The following is a 26,180-nucleotide window of genomic DNA, read 5'->3' on the forward strand; positions in this document are numbered from 1 at the left end:
CTGCTGTGTTCCCTGTGCTGCCAGTTTGAAGCAAATGAGCCCAAGGTCATGGACACAGCCAAACAAAGGCCTCCTTGCTTTTGTTCTGGTGGGACTCCAGACACTGGCCAGGAAAAAAGGGTCAGTAAGTGTAGAGGTGAACAGGTTGTGTTCAGGGCGAACAGAAACGACTCAGGGGAGGTGAAGTGTAACTGAAAGCAAGTGAGCAGCTGAAGAGCCTGAAGCCAGGCCTGCCCTGGGTGTGCAGACCTCTCCCTAGGAGCCCCACCACCACTGGGCTTAAGGACAGATGTGAACCCCTTCAGTTGCCGTGGGGTCAGATGCCCTCAGTGTACAGAGAGTCACACAATGGAAGGGGTTGGAAGGCACCTCCAGAGGTCATGCAGTCCAACCCCCCTGTCAGAGCAGGAGCACCCAGGGCAGGGCACACAGGAACACAACCAGGTGGGTCTGGAAAGCCTCCAGGGACTCCACAACCTCTCTGGGCAGCCTGCTCCAGGCCTCCAGCACCCTCACACCAAAGAAGTTTCTCCTCATGTTGAGGTGGAACCTCCTGGGTTCTAGCTTAAAACCATTGGTCCTTGTCCTATCCCTGGGCACCACCAAACAGAGCCTGGCCCCTTCACCCTGACCCCCACCCCTCAGCTATTGATAGACATTGATCAGATCCCTCTCAGCCTTCTCTTCTCCTGACTAAACAGCCCCAGGGCTCTCAGTCTCTCTTCACAGCAGAACTGTTCCAGTCCCTTCAGCATCCTTGTAGCTCTCCAGCAGGTCTCTGTCTCTCTTGAACTGGGGAGCCCAGAGCTGGACACAGGATTGCAGCTGTGGCCTCAACAGGGCAGAGCAGAAGGGCAGGTGAAGCTCCTTAGCCCTGCTCCATAATATGGACATCAACAACCTTGACTCCTGCCAGGGGTCAGTGCTGTGGCTGGAGAGCCAGTGCAGCTGGGAACCTGCTGTGTACCAGTGCTGCTGTTGCAGTCTTGGATGCCTCTTCTCTGCTGCACCAAGTATGTCTGTAGGAGCACACTGAGTGCATCCAGAACCAGCACCTGCAGCTCCAGAGTGCTGCCAGGGCTCCTTGGGCTTTGTGGGCAGGTTCACTGGCAGTAACCTTTCCTAAGTATGACAGGGACACCGAGCAGGTCATGCCTGAATAGGGATCAGGTCCAGCCTCATGGTGCACAACTGAATTAAGGCTCTGATTGGGATTAGATTCCACACTGCAGGAATTCTGTGGCCCAGTCTCAGAAGGATTTTGGCCTTCAATCATAGAATCACAGAATTGTCAGGCTTGGAAGGGACCTCAAGGCTCAGCCAGTGCCAACCCCCCTGCCATGGCCAGGGACACCTCACACCACAGCAGGCTGCTCACAGCCACATCCAGCCTGGCTGCAAACACCTCCAGGCAGGAGGCTTCCACCACCTCCCTGGGCAACCTGTGCCAGGCTCTCACCACCCTCATGGGGAACAACTTCTTCCTCGCATCCAATCTCAATCTCCCCACTTCTAGTTTTGCTCCATCCCCCCCAGTCCTATCACTCCCTGACACCCTCAAAAGCCTCTCCCCAGCTTTCTTGGAGCCCCCTGCAGATCCTGGGAGGCCACAATTAGGTCTCTTGGGAGCCTTCTCCTCTCCAGACTGCACAACCCCAACTCTCTCAGGCTGTCTCCACAGCAGAGCAGCTCCAGCCCTCTGCTCATCCTCATGGCCCTTCTCTGGACACCTTCCAGCACCTCCAGATCCTTCCTGGCACAGAGGCTCCAGAAGTGGACCCAGAGCTCCAGCTGTGGTCTCAGCAGAGTGGAGCAGAGGGGCAGAATCCCCTCCCTGGCCCTGCTGGCCACACTTCTCTTGCTGCAGCCCAGGCTCTGCTTGGCTCTCTGGGCTGCAAGTGCTCACTGCTGGCTCCTGTTGAGCTTCTCCTCCCCCAGCACCCCCAAGGCCTTTTCTTCAGGGCTGCTCTCAAGCCAGTTTCTGCCTGGCCTATATAGGTGCTTGGGGTCTCAGGTTTGCAAAAGTTGTGTCCTCCAAGTGGATTTCACTTGCTCCCTGTTTCTGTCCAGTGGTCCCTAAGTGGCTGCACCACATGCAGGTAAGGTTGCTCCAGTCTCCTTTTGGGAATTAGCCAACTATCTCCCTACCACAGGAAACCTGAGAGCAGCTGTCAGGGCTGTTTGCTCCAAAGCTCTCCACCAGAGGGACAGGAGGTGTACAGCCTTCAGCTGCTTCATTTCAAATGGTGCCAGGAGGCCCTATGCCTTCCAGCTCCTTGTGCCATGGAATGCCCACAGCCAGGACCCTGCTGTACAAACACCACTGGCAGCTGGCAGCAGAAACCTCTCGGTGCATTTTACCCCTGGTGCTGAAAGTCCACAGCCCCCCAGGATGTCTCCTGGCAGAGGGGTGCTGCACTGTACCCAAGGGAGAGGGGCTCAAAATAGAATAGAGTTAACCATGTTGGAAAAGACCTTGGAGATCATCCAGTCCAACCTATCACCCAACATCAGCTGATCAACTCAACCATGGCACCAAGGGCCTCATCCAGGCTCTTCCTAAACACCTCCAGGGATGGGGACTCCACCACCTCCCTGGGCAGCACAATCCAGTGGCCAATCTCTCTTGCTGGGAAGAGAGCCTAAACCTCCCCTGGCACAGCTTGAGACTGTGTCCTCTTGTTCTGGTGCTGGGTGCCTGGAAGAAGAGACCAACCCGCACCTGGCTACAGCCTCCCTTCAGGGAGTTGGAGAGAGCAATGAGGTCTCCCCTGAGCCTCCTCTTCTCCAGGCTAATCAGCCCCAGCTCCCTCAGCCTCTCCTCACAGGGCTGTGCCCCAGACCCCTCCCCAGCTTTGTTGCCCTTCTCTGGACACCTTCCAGCATCTCAACATCTTTCCTAACCTGAGGAGCCCAGAACTGGACACAGGACTCAAGGTGTGGCCTAAGCAGTGCTGAACACAGGGCACAATGACCTCCCTGCTCCTGCTGGCCACACTCTTCCTGATGCAGGCCAGGATGCCCTTGGCCTTGTCCCCCTGGGCACACTGCTGGCTCATGTTCAGCCTACTATCTACCAGTACCCCCAGGTCCAGGCAGGTGGCTGCCAGTGAGGATTTACTCTGCAGAGCTGTCCACAAGAGCAGCACAGGCACAGGGTTTAAGGGCTCCAAAGAAAGCATTAACACTACTTAGAGAGCCAGTTCAGCCCCTGTGATGAGAGAATAACCCCACCCTGCCCCGAGGCTGGGACAGCCTCAGCTGGAAATGGATGCTAAGAAGCTGAGACAGAAGGAACCTTTCTGTTGGCCCCAAGGCAGCCCCTGGGGATTCTCACTTTTGGATTAGTAGGCAAACTGTGAGACTGCAAACACATTCCCAGGTTTAGTCCTGCAGGCTCTGTTAATAGGGTAAGGGAGGCAGCACAGCAGTCCCCACAGTGCCATCACCACTCGGTGCAGCTGCTCCAGGGAGCCTGGTTAATACAGTGAGTATGTGAGCTGCACAGCCACACCAAAAGGGCTCAGAGAGAAGCCTTTCAGCAAAGGAACAAACACATCTACAGAGCAAAGTTGATCTAGCAAGTCTGCACACAACAAGGCTCAGCCTCATACTCAGAAGTCCTTGCAGCTCACAGTTTTGTCAGGGTGTTTCAGCTCTGAGGACAGAAAAGAGGCAGAAATGAGCTCCTGTGGACAGTTCCTTGTCCTGCAGCTGCTGTGGACAGTGAGGGGAGACAGCCTGAAGCACTTTACCTTCTGAAAGAACAAACCTATCAGGGCTGGGGGTCTTCTAACAGGAAAGAACTCCTCTGACCCCCAAAATTGCTTTGCAGGACCATGAAAACAAAAGGCAAGCTCTGGACAGTTGAATCTGGGCTCAGGGATTTGGTTTTGAAGTGTTGTCCATGGCCAAGGTTGTGCATTCCAGCTGGCCTAGCTGATGGGCACGCATGGAGCCTAGGGGGGGCTGGCAGTGTAGTCAGCCACTCTTGGAGCTGGATCTTAACCCCCACTGTGACCTCAGAACCAGGAATTGCTTTGGTTGGGCAGGTTCACAGATTCAGAGTCACAGAGTGCATCAGGTTGGAAGGAACTCTCAAAGCTCATCCTGTCCAAGCCCCCTGCAGGCAGCAGGGACACCTCCAGCTAGAGCAGGCTGCCCAGGGCCACATCAAGATCACTGAGTCCAACCATTGTTTGACTCCTCCAAGGCTACCATGTCCTTCAGCATCACATCTCTGCCTGTTTAAAACAGCAATGGGCATCAACCACCTCCCTGGGCAGCCTGTTCCAGTCTTTGAGAGCCTTTTCAGGGAAGAATTTTCTTCCAGTCTCCAACCTAAACCTCCCCTGGTGAAACCTGAGGCCATTTCCTCTTGTCCTGTCACTTGGTAGGAGAGAGAAGAGACCAACCCCCACCGGTCCCCAATCCCCTGTCAGGGAGTTAGAGAGAGCACTGAGGTCTCCCCTCAGCCTTCTTTCCTCCAGACTCAACAACCCCAAGACTTCAAGGTTTCACTCAGTATTTGTAATGAAGCAGCTCCTTCAGAGCCCTCATTCCATGCTGTGCAACACACATACAGAAGAGAGGAGCTCCTTAGGCTGAGAAATCTGAATCCAGGGACACAAACTAAAAGCTGTGGGAGGATAGGGGGTACCCAGGCAGGGCAGCCTGGAGGTGGGCACACAGAGCCTGTTCTTGCCACAGTGCCCTGGCTGTTCAGGACACTCTGCCTCTCCAGGTCCTGCTGCACACTGCTTTGTTCAGGGGTTGGGCTGGGGGCAATGAATGGAAGAACAAAGGAGGCACCGGAAGCGTCCTAATGCAGTCAGTCACCCTCAGCCTCTGCAGCTCTACAGGCTGTGGGGACACAGAGTGCCTGGATCTGCTCTGAACATCACCCAGCTTGTCCTGCAGGGCTTGCAGGGCTGGGAGTTGCCTCTTGGCCATAGCAGTGGTGCCCAACAGCTGGGGACTGCCCAGAGCCTGCAACATGCAGAGAACACCATGCCCAGCTTTCCTCCTCTGCCTGTCACCTCTGTATGTGTTTGTGGCTGGCACAGTGGTGTGCTGGGCACAATAATACCTTAGGTAGTCCACCTGCCACCACCAGCTGCTTCCAGACAGGCTGTCTTAGCCCTTGGCTCCCACTCCAGCCCCACAGTCAGCCTGCAAACACAAGGTCCTGTGAACACAGCACCAACGACCGCAGCAGGCCTGCATTTGCCTCTGGTGCTGGCAATGGGTGAGTGAATACTGAACAAGCTCTTTGCCAACAGCAGCAGGACCCCCTCAGCAGTTCTAGGATCAGAAGAGAAGAGAAGGCATAAAAATGGTACCTGTAGATTAATATTTGGACCTGGGCTAATAGGAAGAGTGGCTGTGGCAAGTGTGCGAGTGAGGAGCTGGTTGGGAGGGTTGCTGCTAGGTGGATGTGTGGCCTTCCAGTAGGCTTCCAGGTAGTCAGCAAGGTGCTCACAAGCATCTTCCAGCTGGTTCTCATCCAGAATCACGTCAAACATTTCCTGGTAAAGGAAGGGTTTCAGTTAGAGTAACCACCACTGCTGGGCACACCTGGCAGGCATCAGAATGGGCCCCAGCTCCCCAAACCCAAACCCCCTTCCTGCTGCTTGTGTGGAGATATTTCCCTCTGCTTTTGAAAATGCAATTGAGACAGAAAGCAGAGATCCTAGAATCATAGAATCACAGAATGGGTTGGGTTATCACAGTATCACTAAGGTTGGAAGAGACCTCGAGGATCATCGAGTCCAACCTGTCACCACAGACCTCATGACTAAACCATGGCACCAAGTGCCACATCCAATCCCCTCTTGAACACCTCCAGGGATGGGGACTCCACCACCTCCCTGGGCAGCACATCCCAATGGCTAACAACTCTCTCAGTGAAGAACTTTCTCCTCACCTCCAGCTTAAACCTCCCCTGGCACAGCTTGAGACTGTGTCCTCTTGTTCTGGTGGTGGGTGCCTGGGAGAAGAGACCAACCCCCACCTGGCTACAACCTCCCTTCAGGGAGTTGGAGAGAGCAAGAAGGTCTCCCCTGAGCCTCCTCTTCTCCAGGCTAAGCAACCCCAGCTCCCTCAGCCTCTCCTCACAGGGCTGTGCTCTAGACCCCTCCCCAGCTTTGTTGCCCTTCTCTGGACACCTTCAAGTCTCTCAATGTCCTTCTTAAACTGAGGAGCCCAGAACTGGACACAGGACTCAAGGTGCAGCCTAACCAGTGCTGAGCACAGGGCACAATGACTTCCCTGCTCCTGCTGGCCACACTGTTCCTGATGCAGGCCAGGATGCCATTGGCCTTCCTGGCCACCTGGGCACACTGCTGGATCATGTTCACCTACCATCAACCAGCACCCCCAGGTCCCTCTCTGCCTGGCTGCTCTCAGCCACTCTGACCCCAGCCTGTAGCACTGCCTGTAGCACTGTGCAGAACCTGGCACTTGGATGTGTTCAATCTCCTGCCCTTGGACTCTGCCCATCTGTCCAGCCTGTCCAGGTCCCTCTGCAGAGCCTCTCTACCCTCCAGCAGATCAACTCCTGCCCCCAGGTTATCACTCTTCTATCATTCTATGGTTCTAACATTCATTCTATCATTCTATGGTTTTATCATTCTATGGTTCTATCATTCATCCTATCATTCTGTGTTTCTATCATTCTATGGCTCTATCATTCTGTGGTCCTATCATTCATTCTATCATTCTATGGCTCTATCATTCTGTGGTCCTATCATTCATTCTATCATTCTGTGGTTCTATCATTCTATAGTTCTATCATTCATTCTACCATTCTGTGGTCATATCATTCATTCTATCACTCTGTGATTCTATCTAGCTCAGCCTGTCCCTGTGCTGCCTCTCCAGCACTGCTTGTGACAAGGCCTGGGCTTCCCTGCACGCTCCTGCAGAGCCCAGAGCCCTCAGGAGGTGTTCTGTGGGGCCAGGAGCACCTTGTGCAGTGACCCTGGTGCTTGAGAAGCAGGGACCTGCCAGGGAGCAGAGAACTGCAGAGCGACTCACGGGCGGGCACTGCGCCAGCTTGTCGGCGGCCACCATCTGCACGTTAAGGTGTTTGGCCTGGGATTTCCCTCGGGACTTTATTAACCTCTGTAACACCTGTGGAAGAAAGAAGAAAAGTGAGCAGGTTTGGCCTTCAGCACAGAGCCAGAGAATTGTTTGGGTGGGAAAAGCCCTCTGAGATCATCCAGTCCGACCAGCAACCCAACCCCACCATGGCCACTGAACCGTGGCCCCAGGTGCCATGGCCACAGGCTTCTTGAACACCTCCGGGGATGGGGACTCCACCACCTCCCTGGGCAGCCTGTGCCAATCCCTGACCACTCTTGCACTTTTCCTAATCTCCAACCTAAACCTCCCCTGGCACAATTTTAGGCCATTTGCCCTCATCCTATCACCTGACACCAGAGAGAAGAGACCAACCCCCACCTGGCTCTAGCCTCCTCTCAGGGAGCTGTAGAGAGCCAAGAGGTCTGCCCTCAGCCTCCTCTTCTCCACACTGATTACCCCCAGTTCCCTCAGCTGCTCCTCACCAGCCCTGCTCTCCAGACCCTTCATCAGCCTCATTACCCTTCTCTGGACCTGCTCCAGCCCCTCAATGTCCTTCTTGCACTGAGGGACCCAAAACTGAGCCCTGTATTTGAGGTGTGGCCTCCCTGGGCCAAGTACAGGGCATGATCACTGCCCTTCTCCTGCTGGCCACACTACATCTTTTCCAGGCCAGGATGCTGGTGGCCTTCTTGGCTCCCTGGGCACACCCTGGCTCATATTCAGCTGCTGTCAACCAGCACCCCAATGTCCTTTTCTGCTGGGCAGCTTTCCAGCCACTCTGCCCCAAGCCTGCAGTTACTGTGACCCACGTGCAGGACCCAGCTCTGGGCTTTGTTAACCCTCATATACAGCTGCCCTTGGCCCATGGATCCAGCATGGCCAGATCTGGATCTGTCTCTCCAGATCTGCTCTTGCTACTAAAGGCTGAGGCAAAGAAGGCACTGAGCACCTCAGCCTTCTCCTCATCCTTTGTCAGTGTTTCCCCCCACATCCATTACAGGACAAACAGATCTATACATACATAGAATCACAGAAACACTCAGGTTGGAAAAGACCCTCAGGAGCACCAAGTCCAACCACTGACCCTGCTCTGCAAGGCTCACCCCTAAACCATAGCCCCAAGCACCACATCCAAGCCACCTTGAAACACAGCCAGGCTTGGGGACTCCACCACCTCCCTGGGCAGCCTCTGCCAATCTCTGACCACTCTGGCTGGGAACAAATGTTTCCTCCTGTCCAGTCTAACCCTGCCCTGCTGCAGCTTGAGGCCATTCCCTCTTGTTCTGTCACTGATTACCTGGGAGAAGAGACCAGCATCAGCCACTTCAAATGCTTGCATTTCCAGCTGCCCACTGGAGCAGATCCAGTTCTTCCTTCACTGGCTTCAGGAGCGTTTCCCATGCTGTTTACATCCACAAGAAGCCAATTTTCATCTACTTCCCAACATCTCCTTTCTTGTTAGGAGCACTCAAAAGCTCCCCTCCTATCTCTTTGTGCCGCTTCTGGCTTTGACTGGTTCCAAGTTGGAATTCTTAAAATGTTTGTTTTCCTCAATTCTTTTCCTCTAGATTCCTGCTCTGGTGTGAGGTGTCCCTGCCCGTGGCAGGGGGGTTGGAACTGGCTGAGCCTTGAGGTCCCTTCCAACCCTGACAGTTCTCTGATTCTTCTCTTCCAAATGCCTCTTCATGAAGTCTCTGCAGGTAGTTTTTCCACTGAGTACAGTACCAGGAGATGTTAAAGTTCTCCCTGAAGGGAGGTTGGAGTGAGGAGGGGGCAGCCTCTGCTCCTTGGTGTCAAGGGACAGGCTGGAGAAGGGCCTGGAGCCCCTGGGCTAGAGGAGGGGCTGAGGGATCTGGGGGTGTTGAGGCTGGAGAAGAGGAGGCTGGGGGAGACCTCCTTGCTCTCTACAGCTCCCACAACCAGGTGGAGGTTGGTCTTTTCTCCCAGGCAAACAGCACCAGAACAAGAGGACACAGTCTCAAGCTGTGCCAGGAGAGGTTCAGGCTGGATGTTAGGAAGAAGTTCTTCCCAGCAAGAGAGATTGGCCATTGGAATGTGCTGCCCAGGGAAGGTGGTGGAGGCCCCATCACTGGAGGTGTTTAGGAAGAGCCTGGATGAGGCACTTGGTGCCATGGCTGGAGAAGAAGAGGCTGAGGGAGACCTCCTTGCTCTCTGCAGCTCCCTGCAGGGAGGTTGCAGTGAGGAGAGGACAGCCTCTGCTCCTGGGTGTCAAGGGCCAGGAGCAGAGGCAATGGTTGCAAGCTGCCCCAGGGGAGGTTCAGGCTGGATGCTAGGAAATCTTTCTTGCCTGGAAGGGTTCTGAGGCCTTGGAATGTTGTGGCCAGGGCAGTGCTGGAGTCCCCATCCCTGGAGGTGTTGAAGCAGTGTGTGGAGCTGGTGCTTAGGACATGGTTTGGTGTTGAGCCTGCAGTGCTGGGTGAAGGATTGGACTGGATGGTCTCAAAGGTCTCTTCAGTCTCAGGCTGTGCCAGGGGAGGTTTAGGCTGGAGCTTAGGAGGAAGTTCTACACAGAGAGAGTGATTGCCCATTGGAATGTGCTGCCTGGGGAGGTGGTGGAGTCACCATCACTGGAGGTGTTCAGGAGGAGACTTGATGGGGTGCTTGGTGCCATGGGTTAGTTGATTAGGTGGTGTTGGATTGGTTGATAGGTTGGACGCAATGATCTTGAAGGTCTCTTCCAACCTGGTCTGGTCTATTCTATTCTATTCTATTCTATTCTATTCTATTCTATTCTATTCTATTCTATTCTATTCTGTGGTGCACCAATCAGTCTGACAGCCATGTGAGCCTCTTGGGTGTACCAAACTGTCAGCATGAGGTAGGTGATTGGTACTGCAAACACAACCCCAACTGACAAAACAACCAACCAAACCACTGGAGCTGCAGCAGCTTCTCCAAAATGGGCTTTGGTAGCACCAGAGCCAAGATCCTGCACTGATCAATAACATTTCCCTATCCAAAGGGAAGCAGCAACAACAATCCATATAGCTCTGAACTTCAATGAGGACCTGTGACTGGCTGCATTGTAGACCCCAGAGGAGGGGGAAAAACCTCCCAACAAACACCAAGAAAAGATTGAGACAGCAGGAAAGTGATGCAAGTATTTACCTTAGGAGAAGAAATCTTTACATAGACTATGATGGGAGCCAGAGAGGTTTTGCTGAGCTGGGCTGGGTGGTTAATGGTGTCAGCATCCAGCACCACCAGCTGCAGTGTCCTTGCCAGCTCGAAAATCCGCTCGATTTCACTTTGAACTTCAGCTGCAGGTAAGGGAAAGAAAACCACATCACAGTTAGGGGCTTGGGTTTCACAAGTGTCAGAATGTGCCAGAGGGGTGTGCTGCCCCTCCCCAGGCTGGGCAGGAGCTGGGAGCCCTGCAGCTCCATGGCACACCACAGCAGTCGGCCCCAGGTCCTGCCCCTCTCCCCCCACCCACCCCTTCCTGCACCCCCTGCCTGCAGGCAGGTTTTGTTGGAAGCCCCCAGGCCAGGGATGTCAGAGCAAAAGAGAGGGAAGAAGGCTTGCTGCAGCACACAGCAGCACACAGCAGCCTTCCCATGCCCTTCATTTCCTGCCTGTAAATAGCTTCAGCTCAGACTATTAATCAGTTTGCTCAAGCTGGAGTGCCTGAGACAGGCAGCAAAGATGTACTGAGGTGTCTCCAGCAGAGAGCTCTCCTTCTCCCCTTTACTTCAGCTCATCAAAGCTCTGGAGGTTTCCTTCAGTATGGTACCATATGAACAATCAGATCACTGTGCAAACCCAGCTTTTCAGCCAAGTAATTCCATAGCCCAAACAATGCCATGGGACCCTACTCCCAACTGCAGGAGTTCTGGAAAGGTGATTGCCCTGCAAAGACCTTCTGATACCTCATGCCTCCAACTCCACAGCATCCTCCCTGCCTGCCTGGCATAGTTTCCAGGCCAAACCCCTCCAAGACAGATGGATTGCATCCACTCCTACAAGTGATGCAGAAAGTGTCCTTCATTCCCCAATGAAACAAACCTAACTCTTTGTAAGGGCAAGATCTTCCTTGAACTGCTTGAATCTTGCTCTAGGCTGACTGCAGAGACACATTCCAGAAGCTGAGCTCCCTGCTCTGGGAAGCTGTCTCTGGAGAATGCAGACAGCTCCCACTCACAGGATCAGGTTGCTGCCCCAGAGTTCTGTCTTGGGAGAACAAGACATAAAGGCCTCAAGGCACAGTGGCAGATTTCAGCCCTCTGGTTTTCCTTTCCTTGGGATAGATGTGGAAAGCCAGCTGAGGGCTGGAAACTGTGCCAGCAATTTCTTGTGTAGATCTCTGACATCTGTGTATGCAGACAGTGGTGCTCTGGGTTCACAGAATCATCAAGGAACTGTCAGGGTTGGAAGGGACCTCAAGGCTCAGGCAGTGCCAACCCCCCTGCCATGGGCAGGGACACCTCACACTACAGCAGGTTGCTCACAGCCACATCCAGCCTGGCTGCAAACACCTTCCAGGAATGCCCATGCCATCCTGCAGGCTTCTTTCCCTCCATGAAGCACAGCCAGCTTAGATATCTAGCCTGTTCAGAGTAAACATTAGAAGATAAACAGCAAAGCCTGAAATGTCAACAGGGGGTTACCAAAACTTCCTTCTCAGAGTGTTTCTTTCTTACCTATTGTGCTGGCAGAAGTATTTTGCCCTGCCTGAGGACACAGACTGTCTGAGCTGGTCAGAGTGAGCTCCCTACAGCAAGTGGGCTCTTTGAAGAGGGGAGAAGACATTGATTGCTGTGAACTTAGATTAGGAAAGCAACAAATCAGGCACCACAATCAGGTTGCAAAATTGCCAGCAAAGCATCCCAAGCTCAAAGCCTTCCAGTTCCAGATCAGTTGGTGGCTCCTGAGATGAACTAAGAGTACAGGCTGGGAGGTGATCTGCTGGAGAGCAGCCCCAGGAGAAGGACCTGGGAGTGCTGGTGGGCAGCAAGTTCTGCATGGGACAGCAATGTGCCCTGGGGGCCAAGAAGGCCAATGGGGTCCTGGGCTGCATTCAGAGAAGTGTGTCCAGCAGAGCCAGGGAGGTTCTCCTCCCCCTCTACTCTGCCCTGGTGAGATCCCACCTGGAATATTGCATCCAGCTCTGGGCTCCCCAGTTCAGGAGGGACAGGGATCTGCTGGAGAGAGACCAAGGGAGGGCTACAAGGATTCTGAAGGGACTGCAGCACTGCCTGGGGAGGAGAGGCTGAGAGCCCTGGGGCTGTTTAGTCTGGAGAAGAGAAGGCTGAGAGGGATCTGATCAATGTCTATCAATAGCTGAGGGCTGGGGGTCAGGAAGGAAGGGACAGGGACAGCCTCTGCTCACCGTGCCCTGGGATAGGCCAAGGGGCAATGGATACAGCACAGAAGGTTCCACCTCAGCATGAGGAGGAACATCTTCACTTCGGTAGTGACAGAGGCCTGGAGCAGGCTGCCAGAGAGGTTGTGGAGTCTCCTTCTCTGGAGCCTTTTCAGCCCTGTCTGGATGTGTTCCTGTGTGACCTGTGCTGGACTCTGTGGTCCTGCCCTGGCAGGGGGTTGGACTGGAAGCTCTTTGGATCTAACATCCTGTGAGCCTGTGAACATCTTAAGAAGATCTAAATATGATGCTGTCTGCTGGAGGAGGTTGTGGGTCCCTTAAGAGACCCCCTCCATCTGGCTGCAGCTCTCTCCAGCTCTGACAGAGTGCAGGCCAACCAGACACAGCCAGCAGAGAGCACAGAGCTCTGCTGTGGAGGCATCACTGCCTGCTCCCTGCTTGTCCAGGGGGGCACTGTGGCCCAGCTGCTGTCTGCAGGAGAACCAGAGTTTTGAAGGCAGAACTTCTGATGGTTCTTGGCACGTTGACAACTCCATTAGCTGCAGCATGGTTGCACAGAGATCTGCTTGGAATGCTGCATTCCCCTCAGCTGGGTGCTGTGGTGGCAGACAGTCTCTGTCTCTGCCTAACTGAAGTCCAAATGACACTCAGAATATAAACACAGCAGAGCTGCTGGGTCACCCTGCTCTGACCACGAGCTGGCATTGCTCTCCTGCAACTTCAAACCAGGCTCAGCACTTCAGCCAGCACAACACCACCTGTTAATGGGCCACTTTAAGGCCAGCCCAGACTGCTCCAACCCCTTCTTCAAGGCAACTCACAGCCAGCCAAATCTTTTTGTCAGCTGCTCAGAACACTGTGTGGGGAAGCAGTATTTGCTGAACTGCTGGAAGCACTTTTCTGCCAGTACAGAGCACATCTCTCTGAACTCTGAGCAACACTCTGCTGGCTAAAGCCCTGGCTGGAAAAGGGCCCAAAGAGTGATGCTCAATGGAGGTCAATCCAGCTGGCAGCCAGGCACAGGTGGTGCTGCTCAGGGCTGGGACCACTTCTGCTTCACATCTTTCTTGATGCCCTTGATGAAGACACAGAGTGTGTCAGCAGGAAGCTCACAGGTGGCACCAGGTTAGGTGGAGAGTTGATCTGCACCAGGGCAGGGAGGCTCTGCAGAGGGACTTGGATAGGTTGGATCCATGGCCACCATCAACAGGAGGAGCTTCAACAAGGCCAAGTGCCAGGTCCTGCCCTTGGGGCACAACAACCCCAAGCAAGGCTACAGGCTTGGGGCAGTGTGGCTGAAAGCTGCTGGCAGAAAGGGACCTGGGGGTGCTGATGGAGAAGCAGCTGAAGAGGAGCCAGCAGTGTGCCCAGGGGGCCAAGAAAGCCAAAGGCCTCCTGGCTGGGATCAGCAATGCTGTGTCCAGCAGGAGCAGGCAGGGGATTGTCCCCTGGCACTCAGCTCTGGGGAGGCCACAGCTGCAGTATTGTGTCCAGGGTTGGGCAGCTCAATGCCAGAGAGATGTGGAGGTGCTGGAGCCAGGGCAGAGGAGGGCAAGGAAGCTGGGAAGGGTCTGGAGAAGAAATCTGATGAAGAGCAATGGAAGGAGCTGGGGATGGTTAGAGTGAAAGAGAGGAGGCTGAGGGGAGACCTCCTGGCTGTCTACAGCTCCCTGAGAGGAGGTTGTGGAGAGGTTGGTGCTGGTCTCTTCTCCCAGGTGATTAGTGACAGAACAAGAGGGAATGGCCTCAAGCTGCAGCAGGGCAGGGGTAGACTGGACAGGAGGAAACATTTGTTCCCAGCCAGAGTGGTCAGAGATTGGCAGAGGCTGCCCAGGGAGGTGGTGGAGTCCCCAGGCCTGGCTGTGTTTCAAGGTAGTTTGGATGTGGTGCTTGGGGCTATGGTTTAGAGGTGAAGCTTGCAGAGCAGGGTCAGTGGTTGGACTTGGTGCTCCTGAGGGTCTTTTCCAACCTGAGTGTTTCTGTGATGCTGTAACTACATCCCCTGCTACAGCCCTTGAAACAACCCTTTGCTAGGGCAGGGCAGGCCTCAGGGCATCTCCTGCTGCGAACCATGCCCAGGGCAATGCCTGCAGGTACCTCTGGTGCTGTGAACCAAGAGCTTCCACCTCAGTCTGAAGATGGAGAGAGAGGTTTTTCAATCAACTAGAAACTATTCCAGTGCTTCTTTGGCTTAACTTGGCCATAGCAGAGAAGTCCAAGGAGCTGCAGTGTGGGGTTGATGAACCTCTAGGCGTGTTGTGCCTCCACCTCTCCAGGCAAGAAGGAAGGGCAAATTACCACCCAGAGAAGTCCTGATCTGCTGTCCCTCAGCTGCTGCAGAAGTCTGCATTTAGCTTGAAGCCTTCCCTGGATCCCAGCTTTTAACTACTGCACAAGATTGCTGCAATTACTTAAATAGCAGCAGGTTCTCTTTTTAGCTGACAAAGGTTTTATCTGCCCCTGCTGCAGCAGCCTTGCTCTCTGTCCCTCTTTGCAGCATCTCTCAGAACCTGTTAAGATCCCATCCTCACAAGGCAATTTGCTCTCAGGGCAACGAGGCTGGGGAGGGGTCTGGAGCACAGCCCTGTGAGGAGAGGCTGAGGGAGCTGGGGTTGCTTAGCCTGGAGAAGAAGAGGCTCAGGGGAGACCTCATTGCTCTCTCCAACTCCCTGAAGGGAGGCTGTAGCCAGGTGGGGGTTGGTCTTTTCTCCCAGGCACCCAGCACCAGAACAAGAGGACACAGTCTCAAGCTGTGCCAGGGGAGGTTTAGGCTGGAGGTGAGGAAGAAATTCTTCCCAGCAAGAGAGATTGGCCATTGGAATGTGCTGCCCAGGGAGGTGGTGGTGTCCCCATCCCTGGAGGTGTTCAAGAAAGGCTTGGATGTGGCACTTGGAGCCATGGTTTAGTTGTCAGGAGGTGTTGGGTATTAGGTAATAGGGTGGATTTGATGACCTCTGAGATCTTTTCCAACCTGGTTGATTCTATGGTGCTGTTGGCCTAAAGTAAGCAGAGAGCCTTAAATCCCCTGTGAGGATAGCAACACAGATGTCACCCTGGTTAAAGCAGGGAGCTGAGAGCAGTGACAGTGTGGGATCTTCAGAGCAGCACAGTAATAGCTCAGCAATTTTGCCACCCCCATGCATCTCATCTCTTCATAACCCTGTCCCTTCTGATGTGCTGGAGAGGCAGAACAGTGAGGCTGGAACAGTTAACTCCAATGAATGCAGCACTGCCTGGGGAGGAGAGGCTGAGGGACCTGGGGTTGTTCAGTCTGGAAAAGAGAAGACTTAGAGGGGATTTAATAAATGTTTATCAATAGCTGAGGGCTGGGGGTCAGGAGGGAGGGGACAGGGCCAGGCTCTGCTCACTTGTGCCCTGGGATAGGACAAGGAGCAATGGATGTAAGCTGCAGCACAGGAGGTTCCACCTCAACACAAGGGGGAACTTTACTGTGAGGGTCCCAGAGGCCTGGAGCAGGCTGCCCAGAGAGGTTGTGGAGTCTCCTTCTTTGAAGCCTTTCCAGCCCTGTCTGGATGTGTTCCTGTGTGACCTGTGCTGGATTTTATGGTCCTGCTCTGGCAGGGGGATTGGACTGGAAGATCTCCAGAGGTCCCTTCCAACCCCTGACATCCTGTGAGCCTGTGAGCTGTATTTGGCAATCACAAGGAGAGGCTGAAACATCATTAGATCTGTGGCAATGCCTACTGACTGCTGGTGGAGCAGCTACGACACCCAAAGCCAGAAATCAGCCATCAGGTGTTCCAGTGGCCCTGACAGTTTTGGCTATGGCCTCCTTGGTTAGCAGAAAGGAAACAAATAGCAAATGACAGCAGCACCCAGCACGAGGAGGTCAGCTTGGAGAAGCAAACAGTGCAGCCCTCCCAGCCAGCTTTACACAGTGCCCATTTAGACTGACTGCCACACATTACAATCACAGAACTGTCAGGGCTGGAAGGGACCTCAAGGCTCAGCCAGTTCCAACCCCCTGCCATGGGCAGGGACACCTCACTCTACAGCAGGTTGCTCACAGCCACATCCAGCCTGGCTGCAAACACCTCCAGGCATGAGGCTTCTACCATCCCTGCTGTTCTCTGGAATGAACACAAGTTCAGTGCAAGGAGAGCACAAGGGCATGGCTGATGACATTCTGGGGGCAGTGAAATGCTTTTGACATCAGCTGGAGTGAAAATCAAACAGGGTCATGCCAATAATTCCACCTAAAGGAAAGGCAAAGACCCAGCAACCCTGCCCAGCATCTGTGCCAGTCCATCAGTAACCAGGGGAGCTCTGGTGGACTTCACTGGACTTAGGCAATCCCATGGTAGAAGAAGACTGCTCTGGAAAGCTGGAGAAACACAGGCAGCTCTCAAAGCTGGGCAGAAAGCATTCCTAGCAGCCAGGAGTCCCTGGGACACAGAGCTGGGCAGAGCAGTGGCTGCATCAGCACTGTGTGTAAGGAAGACCCCACCTGGAGTACTGCCTCCAGTTCTGGAGCCCCTCTTACAAGAGGGATCTGGAGGTGCTGGAAGGTGTCCAGAGAAGGGCCAGGAGGATGAGCAGAGGGCTGGAGCACCTCTCCTGTGAGGACAGACTGAAGGAGTTGGGGCTGTTCAGTCTGCAGAAGAGAAGGCTCCCAGGTGACCTCATTGTGGCCTTCCAGGATCTGAAGGGGGCTCCAGGAAGGCTGGGGAGGGACTGCTCAGGATCTCAGGTAGTGATAGGACTAGGGGGAATGGAATGAAGCTGGAGGTGGGGAGATTCAGGCTGGAGGGGAGGAGGAAGTTCTTCCCCATGAGAGTGGTGAAGCCCTGGAATGGGTTGTCCAGGGAGGTGGTTGGGGCCCTGTCGCTGGAGGTGTTTAAGGCCAGGCTGGATGAGGCTGTGGCCAGGCTGATCTAGTGTGGAGTGTCCCTGGCCATGGCAGGGGGGTTGGGGCTGGCTGATCCTTGTGGTCCCTTCCAGCCCTGACTGATACTATGATACTATGATACTATGATAAGAGCTTGGTGAGATGGCACTTTTGTGACAGAGATGTGAGGAGAAGATGAGATTTGAAGCACAGAATATTGCTTGCAGGTTCTCACCTCCAGCAGGAACAGTGACACTGACTGCCAGCTGAACACACTTGGCTTCAGCAGCCTCCTCTGTCTGACTGTTGAACTTCACACCCTGGAGGTGTTTCCAAGAGGCAGGGATGTGGTGCTGAGGGCCATGATTCAGCCCCAGCCTTGGCAGAGGCAGAAAATGGTTGGACTGGGTGAACCTAAAGGGGACTGGATGATCCAAAAGGGCTTTTCCAAGCAAGGTGATTCCATGATTCAGGCCTATGGTGTCAGGGGCACTGTTTTGGGCACAGAAACTGATCTTAAACTACTTCGTGCAGCCTCAGCAGGTTTGCTGATGGCACCAAGCTGTGTGGTGCAGCTGACAGCTGGAGGGAAGGATCCATCCAGAGGGACCTGGACAGGCTGCAGAGCTGGGCCCAGGACAGCCTCAGGAGGTTCAACAAGGGCAAGGGCAGGGTCCTGCAGCTGGGGCAGGGCAATCCCAAGCACCAATACAGGCTGGGCAGGGACTGGCTGGAGAGCAGCCCTGAAGAAAAGGCCTTGGGGGTGCTGGGGGAGGAGAAGCTCAGCAGGAGCCAGCAGTGAGCACTTGCAGCCCAGAGAGCCCAGCAGAGCCTGGGCTGCAGCAAGAGAAGTGTGGCCAGCAGGGCCAGGGAGGGGATTCTGCCCCTCTGCTCCACTCTGCTGAAACCACACATGGAGCACTGTGTGCAGGTCTGGAGCCCTCAACACAAGAAGGACCTGGACCTGATGGAGAGGGTCCAGAGGAGAGCCATGAAAATCACCAGGGGGTTGGAACAGCTCTGCTGCAAGGACAGGCTGAGGGAGCTGCCTGTCAGCCTGAAGAAGAGAAGGCTCCAGGGAGACCTTTGAAGAGGCTGGATGGGGTGCTTGGTGCCATGGTTTAGTTGATCAGATGGTGTTGGGTGATAGGTTGGACTTGATGATCTCTGAGGTCTTTTCCAACCTGGTCTATTCTATTCTATTCTATTCTATTCTATTCTATTCTATTCTATTCTATTCTATTCTATTCTATTCTGTTCTGTTCTGTTCTGTTCTGTTCTGTTCTGTTCTGTTCTGTTCTAAATTAGCAGCCTGCCAGTACCTGAGGGGGCTACAAGAAGGCTGCAGAGAGACTGTTTGCAAAGGCCTGAAGGGACAGGACCAGGGGCAATGGCTTCAGACTAGAGCAGATTTAGATTTAGATTGAGATTGGATGTGAGGAACAAGTTCTGCACCATGAGGGTGGTGCAGAGCTACCCAAACACCTGCCCTGGGCATGGCACTAACCACAGTGCAGGTTCCTGGCCACAGCAGGCTGTCACAGGTGGCATTAGATGCCTGTGCTCCCCCTGTACAAAGTGGAGGGTCCAGGATGCTGCTGAGGGTGATCCAGAAAGCTCCATGGTGTCTCAGGAGCCTGGAGACAGCCAGTAAGAAACCCCACAGGTATGCTAAGTGCTTGGCCTTTTTCATCTAGGGTGTAGGGCACAGGTCTTGTGAGGAGCAGCTGAGGGGTTGTTTAGTGTGGAGAAGAGGAGGCTGAGGCAGACCTCATTGCTCTCTACAGCTCTCTGAAGGGAGGCTGGAGCCAGGTGGGGGGTGGTCTCTTCTCCCTGGTACCAGGTGATAGAAGGAGAGGAAATAGCCTGAAATTGTGCCAGGGGAGGTTTAAATGGCCTGAAATTGTGCCAGGGGAGGTTTAGGTTGGACCTGTGCAGCAGTTTCTTCACCCAAAGGGTTGTTAAGCACCAGAACAGGCTGCCCAGGCAGGTGGTTGAGTCACTGTCTCTGGAGGTGTTTGTAAGACTCACAGATGTGACACTTAGGGACATGACTTACTGGTGGAGTGGGCAGGGCTGTTGGTCTTAAAAGGTCTTTTCCAACATTAATGATTCTGTGACTCTCATCTTGCCCTCTCCCTCCCTCAAGCACCAAGGTTGCTCTGAGTAGGCAGTGAGCTGAAAGGAGGGTCAAGCTGCACAGGAGACAGCCAGCTCCAGCCCTTCCCCAGCCAGGGAGGTGCAACCCTGCAGTGCCCCAACCAGTGGCAATCCTGTGGAGCAGAAGTCTCTGTGCCTTGCTGGGTAGCCAGCTAAGAATCAGCAAGTCCTGGAAGGGAACATAAGCAAGCAGGGGAATAAATGCTCCAGCTTAGTCCTCAGGGAATGGGCCAGAAGGTACCTGGAGCAGAGGGCTCTTCACCCACAAGTGTAACCTGTGATGCACCTGCAGGGCCCTGCTCTCAGCCCTTAGCCACTAGCCTGGTGTGTAAAAGGGGAGGGTGGCAGTGGCAGGATGGCAATGGGAGAGTGGCAGTGGGAGGGTGGCAGTGGAAGGGTGGCAGTGGGAGGAAGGCAGTTAAGGGTTGGCAATGGAGGGGAGGCAGTGAGGGCTGGCAGTGGAGGGGAGGCAGTGAGGGCTGGCAGTGGAGGGGAGGCAGTGAGGGCTGGCAGTGGAGGGAAGGCAGTGAGGGCTGGCAGTGGAGGGAAGGCAGTGAGGGCTGGCAGTGGAAGGGAGGCAGTGAGGGCTGGCAGTGGAGGGGAGGCAGTGAGGGCTGGCAGTGGAAGGGAGGCAGTGAGGGTTGGCAGTGGAGGGGAGGCAGTGAGGGTTGGCAGTGGAGGGGAGGCAGTGAGGGCTGGCAGTGGAGGGGAGGCAGTGAGGGCTGGCAGTGGAAGGGAGGCAGTGAGGGTTGGCAGTGGAGGGGAGGCAGTGAGGGCTGGCAGTGGAGGGGAGGCAGTGAGGGCTGGCAGTGAGGGCTGGCAGTGGAGGGGAGGCAGTGAGGGCAGGCAGTAAGGGCTGGCAGTGGAGGGGAGGCAGTGAGGGCTGGCAGTGGAGGGGAGGCAGTGAGGGCTGGCAGTGGAGGGGAGGCAGTGAGGGCTGGCAGTGGAGGGGAGGCAGTGAGGGCTGGCAGTGGAGGGGAGGCAGTGAGGGCTGGCAGTGTTTCCCAGGAAGGGGCTGCAAGTGCTGCTCAGGCTCCCAGATGGTCCTCCTGGGAGGGGAAAGGCAGAGAGCAGAGAGAGGAGCGAGGCTGCTGCTCTGCCTGGGGCTGCTGCCTGGGCTGTGCTGCAGGGCAGCTGTGGGGTGAGGTGCTGCAGGGGCCTGCTCTTGAGGCTCCACTCAGCCAGAATTCAGAATCACAGCAAACATCCAGTTGGAAGAGACCTCCAAGCTCACCCAGTCCTGCTCTCAAACCAGTACTACACCATGTCCACATCCAGGGATGGGGACTCCAGCACTGCCCTGGGCACAACATTCCAAGGCCTCAGAACCCTTCCAGGCAAGAAAGATTTCCTAGCATCCAGCCTGAACCTCCCCTGGGGCAGCTTGCAACCATTGCCTCTGCTCCTGTGGCTTGACACCCAGGAGCAGAGGCTGTCCCCTCCTCACTGCAACCTCCCTGCAGGGAGCTGTAGCAGGCCCTGGATGCACACAGACAGACACACAGAGACACAGACACACCTCCAGGAGGTATTTACAGATACAATGCACTGTCTGGAAGCCTCAGCGTCACTGAAGAGCTATTTATAAAGGACTAAGAGCTCCTGAAATGAACACTGTAATTATGCCAAGATCCAAACCACAGAGTGCCTTCAAAGCCTCCACAGCACAGGAAGATCTCTGCTTCCTCCTCTGCTTCTTTGGGCTAGCAAAACAATGGCAGTCATGGGATGCTGCTGCTCCTTGTGCCAGGTTTAAACCAGGGGTTTGCAGGAGAGACAGAGTGGCTGAGCACTGCCCAGGCTCCCCTGGGCTCCCTCCCACCTGCACCAAGTAGAAGCACAGCAGCTCTAGGAGGTGCCATGCAGCAGCAAAGCACTGCTGCCACCATTGAGTTCTGCTGCACTCTGTCAGTGAGGACCTGGGATGCCAAGGTTGGGCACAGAAGCAGCCTAACACCCAGGGACCACCAAGCAAGTGTCCCTGCATAGTTCAGGATGGATCTCACCACCTCAGCCTGGGCCTAGTTTCTTCAGAGATTCATAGAATGGTTTGGGTTGGAAAGGACCTTCAAGATCATGCAGCTCCAACCCCCCTGCCATGGGCAGGACACCTCCCACCAGCCCAGGTTGGCCAAGGCCTCCTCCAGTCTGCTCTTGAACACCTCCAGAGAGAGGACATCCACAGCCCCCCTGGGCAGCCTGTGCCAGTGTCACTCTAAAGAATTTCATCCTAATCATACAATCACAAAATGCTCTGGGCTGGAAGGCACCTCCAAAGCTCATCCAGCCCAACCCCTCTGCATTCAGCAGGGACATCCTCCACTGGATCAGGTTGCCCAGAGCCCTGTCCAGCCTCACCTTGAGCATCTCCAGCCATGGAGCCTCAGCCACCTCCCTGGGCAACCTGTGCCAGTGTTCCACCACCCTCCTGGTGCAGAACTTGTTCCTCACATCCAATCTCAATCTGCTCTGCTCTAGTTTGAAGCCATTGCCCCTGCTCCTGTCCCTGCAGGCCTTTGCAAACAGTCTCTCTGCAGCCTTCTTGCAGCCTCCTTCAGGTACTGGCAGGCTGCTCTTAGGTGTCCCTGGAGCCTTCTCCTCTCCAGGCTGAACACCCCCAGCTCCCTCAGCCTGTCCTTGTAGCAGAGCTGCTCCAACCCCCTGATCATTTTTGTGGCCCTCCTCTGCACCCTTTACAGCAGGTCCAGGTCCTTCCTCTATTGAGGGCTCCAGAGCTGGACACAGCCCTGCAGGTATTAGATCCTTCAGATTTTGGTAGTACACTCTTGGATTCCTGCTCCATGGCCTCTGTGAACAGAGGAGGACTTGTAGGAGGCTTCAGCAGCTCTCTTTTAAGTCCATTTTTAATTTACAGTTGGGAAAGCATTTCCTGGAAACTCCTGAGGTACCACAGCTGTCCTTAAACCACCCAACATGGAGCAGTCTCATCCCTGGAGGTGTTTGCAGCCAGGCTGGATGTGGCTGTGAGCAACCTGCTGTAGTGTGAGGTGTCCCTGGCCATGGCAGGGGGGTTGGAACTGCCTGAGCCTTGAGGTCCCTTCCAACCCTGACAGTTCCTTGATGATTCTGTGAACCCAGAGCACCACTGTGTGCATACACAGATGTCAGAGATCTACACAAGAAATTGCTGGCACAGTTTCCAGCCCTCAGCTGGCTTTCCACATCCATCCCAAGGAAAGGAAAACCAGAGGGCTGAAATCTGCCACTGTGCCTTGAGGCCTTTATGTCTTATTCTCCCAAGACAGAACTCTGGGGCAGCAACCTGATCCTGTGAGTGGGAGCTGTCTGCATTCTCCAGAGACAGCTTCCCAGAGCAGGGAGCTCAGCTGCACATGCAGATTGTGTCCATGGCATGGCTGAGTGGCTACTGCACAGACAAAGCAAACCAAGATGCCCAACCACCAGACTGCAGTGGATCTACCCCAGACCCCAGGGCATGATGGACATCAGCCTCCACAGCTCTGGGTTAGAACAGGCAGAAAGTGGGTGCACACACCACAGGAGTTTACACTCAATCCCTGATCTTTAGCATTTGCCTTGTCATTCTCAGCATTGTTTTTAGAACTACTTGAAAACAGATCAGGAAACCCAGCAAGACTCTCTGAAAGCCACCCGTGGCTGCCCAGGAGAGGATCAGCTTTTGTCTAGCAGTAAGGCACAGTTAGGAGAGGCACAACAAAGCATTGAACACAAACCAGCAGGACAAGTCAGTTGCAAGCTTGTATACATACCCAGGACATCTGGAAAGGGAGAGCATTGATGAAGCAAAGAATGGAGAAAGCCAAGACAGTCAGGTCGTGGTACAAAGCATGAGGCAAGGTTATAACAAGTGTAACATACACAGAAACAACGAGAAAGAGCTTTGGGGCCCTCTGGACAACGAAATGCAGCAAAAGCAGAAAGCTCCTTCAGCAGCTGCTGCACATGGCAGGGGGCCAGAGAAAGTTAACCAAGCAGATGGGGGCTGGTGTTTGGGTGGATGAGGTTTAACCCTGTGCTGCACCTTCCTGGAGCAAAGTGGCCTCTGGAAATGACAGGTTCCTTCCAGGCTCTTAAAGAAAGGCAGCAAGTGCCCTTTCCCTACCCTGAGTTCCAGCACTTCCCAGGTTAAACATGCAACAGCACTGGCAAGCAAGCCCTGCTCTGTGCATCCAAACCAGCTCTCACACAGGAGAGCACTGCACTGGCCTCCTGAACCCTTACAAACCAGAGAGTCTCCTGGTTCAACTCCTGGAGAGATCTGGCACTAGGATACCCACTGGTAGCACTGGCTTGCAGTGAGTCCCATCCCAAGTCTCTTTTCAACTGCTTGCTTTAGGGAAGCAAACTCTCAGTCCACAGGGGTGTGGAGCACTGATCCACTGACACTGCCCTGCAATGCTGTGAGCCCTGCTCCTCCTGGCACTTCCTGCTCACAGGCTGGCAGATTGGGCTGGGTTGGAAGGGACCCTCAGGGCATCTTGTCCAATCCCTCTGCACTCAGCAGGGACAGCTCCACCTAGAGCAGGCTGCCCAGGGACACAGCCAGGCTGATCTTGAATGTCTCCAGGGATGGAGCCTCAACCACCTCCCTGGGCAGCCTGTTCCAGAGTCTCACCACCCTCACTGTGCAGAACTTCCTCCTGATGTCCAACCTGAATCTGCCCTCTTCCAGTTTCAAACCACTGCCCCTCACCCTATCCCCCCAGCCCCTTCTGAACACTCCCTCCCCAGCCTTCCCATAGATTCCCTGCAGATACTGAAATGCAGCTCTAAGGTCTCCCTGGAGCCTTCTCTTCTCCAGGCTGAACAGCCCCAACCCTCTCAGCCTGTCCCCACAGCAGAGGTTCTCAGCCCTCTGATCATCTTTGTGGCCTCCTCTGGACCCTCTCCATCAGGTCCAGGTCTCTCTTGTGTTGGGCTCCCATAGCTGGACACAGCCCTGCTGGTGAGGTCTCAGCAGAGCAGAGGGGCAGGATCCCCTCTCTCCATCTCTGGCCATGCTGCTTTGGATGCTCCTGATTACCACAGTGTTCCTCTACACCTCTGTATCTGGCTGTGATCCAGGTACACAGATCCTCCAGCTGGATAACCTGGGTTATCTACAAACTCAGTCCCAACTACTGGAGCTCAGTCCTCTGCCTGCTGTGCTAGGAACCATTCTGAGCAGTGTGCAGAGTACTGAACTTCCCTGGGGTGATAACTCAGGAGACTGGTCTCAAAGAGAGGGTCACTCATTTCCCAGAACTAAAAGGATGTGGTATTTATCTCTCAAGCAGGTGACCTTTGTGCTGTATGAGCTCAGTGACAGAGCAGTTGGCAGGGGCCTGGCAGGATGGGGAGCAAAGGCCTGCCCCCTCCCTCTGTGCCTGCATGTTGCTAGCACTGAGCTCAGCTCCAGGTCTGAGCAGTCCTTGGAGAGTTTGATGGGTGCCACCTCTGGCACCAAGCCCCTCCGGGTGCCGAGTGCTGGCCATGAGTTGGTGTGCAGGCTGCTGGGATTCAGAAGGGAGGCTCAGGGCACACCATGAGCAGTGCTGCAGCTTGCAGGCCATTGGGTGGTAGGCAGCAGGCTCCCCTCTCCCACTGGCACTGTTCCTGTTCTCAACAGGGAATCAACATCTGCCTGATGAACAGAGACAGCCCAGTGCTCAAGACACTGGCACAGATCCCTGTTCCAAAGCAGACACAGCAGACACTTGACTCTGTTCTACATTCCAAAGAGGTTTTCAGCACTGAGCAACTTGGAGGGTAGAAGATGGGTGATGGAGTTTCCTCCTTCTGATCAGGAATTCAATCCTGGATCCAAGAAATCTTTCCCTGCTAAACCCAATTGATTCACTGCCAGAAAAGAGAAAAGCTTTGGTCAGATCACTACTTCATGTCCTGCTCCCCTCAAAGCTCAATGGGAAATGCTCCATTATGCTGTCAGAGAACCTCCTTTGCTTTCCTGAAGTTCCTGGCCTCCTACACTAAGTTCCACAGCAAGTGCAGCAGCAACTCACTGAGCAGTTCCAATTCCCCACCCGAGTTTGTCCATTTTCCCCACACAATGGAAGAGCAGAACTTGCAGTGTGTGGTGTGACCCTGCCACTCCCCTCTGCTGCCTGAGCCAGCTAAGGACTCACAGCAGGGCTGTGTTGTCATCTTTGTGAGCCTCTGATAGCAGAGGCCACCCAGCAGCAGGCTACAAGGACATTTTGTGGTTCTGCCTCGAGATGCACTGCAGACAAGGAACAAGCTGGAGCGCTCCTTGGGCTTTCTCTTGCCTTGCACCAGAGTTTTGCCATCACCCCACAACAGCAGTTCCCTTTTCTGACTCCAGGGGTATCTCATTTTTGCTCCCAACCCGCTGCTGCTACATTTCTCCCTCCCTGATGTCTTTCCTGACTGGTTTTCATCCTCCCGTGGCCTCCCCTGTGTCTGGGGCACAGAACCTGAGGTACCTGAACCCACCAGTGGGCCCAAACATCCCAGCTCCCACTCTGTGACTCCAATCTTTTCCACAATGGATTTTCACTTCCTCCCTTGGCCCAGCCACCTGCTCCTCCAGGAGAAGCTCTTTAAAGCACACAGCTTTATACCCAGATTGCATGGTGCACAGCAGACAAGGGGCTGAGAGCTGACAGAGGAGCACCTTCCCCCCTTCAGCTCTGCTGGGGGCAGGCTCCACTCAGCACCACTGCCGACCTTGCTGAGGGAGAGCTGAGTCTTGAAGCCATCCAGCTGCTAAGCCTGGCC

At 54.6% G+C, this 26,180-nt stretch overlaps 1 protein-coding gene across 6 annotated transcripts in view; it reads right to left on the bottom strand.

Moving 5' to 3' along the window:
* CACNB2 (calcium voltage-gated channel auxiliary subunit beta 2) overlaps positions 1-26,180 on the bottom strand; it is a 344,461-nt gene that overhangs the window by 7,581 nt on the left and 310,700 nt on the right. For all 6 annotated transcript variants that reach the window (XM_068146356.1, XM_068146359.1, XM_068146357.1 and 3 more), the window contains 3 exons: positions 10,216-10,367; positions 7,039-7,134; positions 5,343-5,528 (listed from right to left, as the gene is read on the bottom strand). In XM_068146356.1, the coding sequence (XP_068002457.1) occupies positions 5,343-5,528; positions 7,039-7,134; positions 10,216-10,367 (434 nt within the window). The remainder of the gene's footprint in view (positions 1-5,342; positions 5,529-7,038; positions 7,135-10,215; positions 10,368-26,180) is intronic.

Source organism: Melanerpes formicivorus, unplaced genomic scaffold, assembly GCF_026170545.1.
Source record: "Melanerpes formicivorus ecotype bairdi unplaced genomic scaffold, bMelFor1.0.p_v2 SCAF_13, whole genome shotgun sequence".
Classification (NCBI taxonomy): Eukaryota; Metazoa; Chordata; class Aves; order Piciformes; family Picidae; genus Melanerpes; species Melanerpes formicivorus.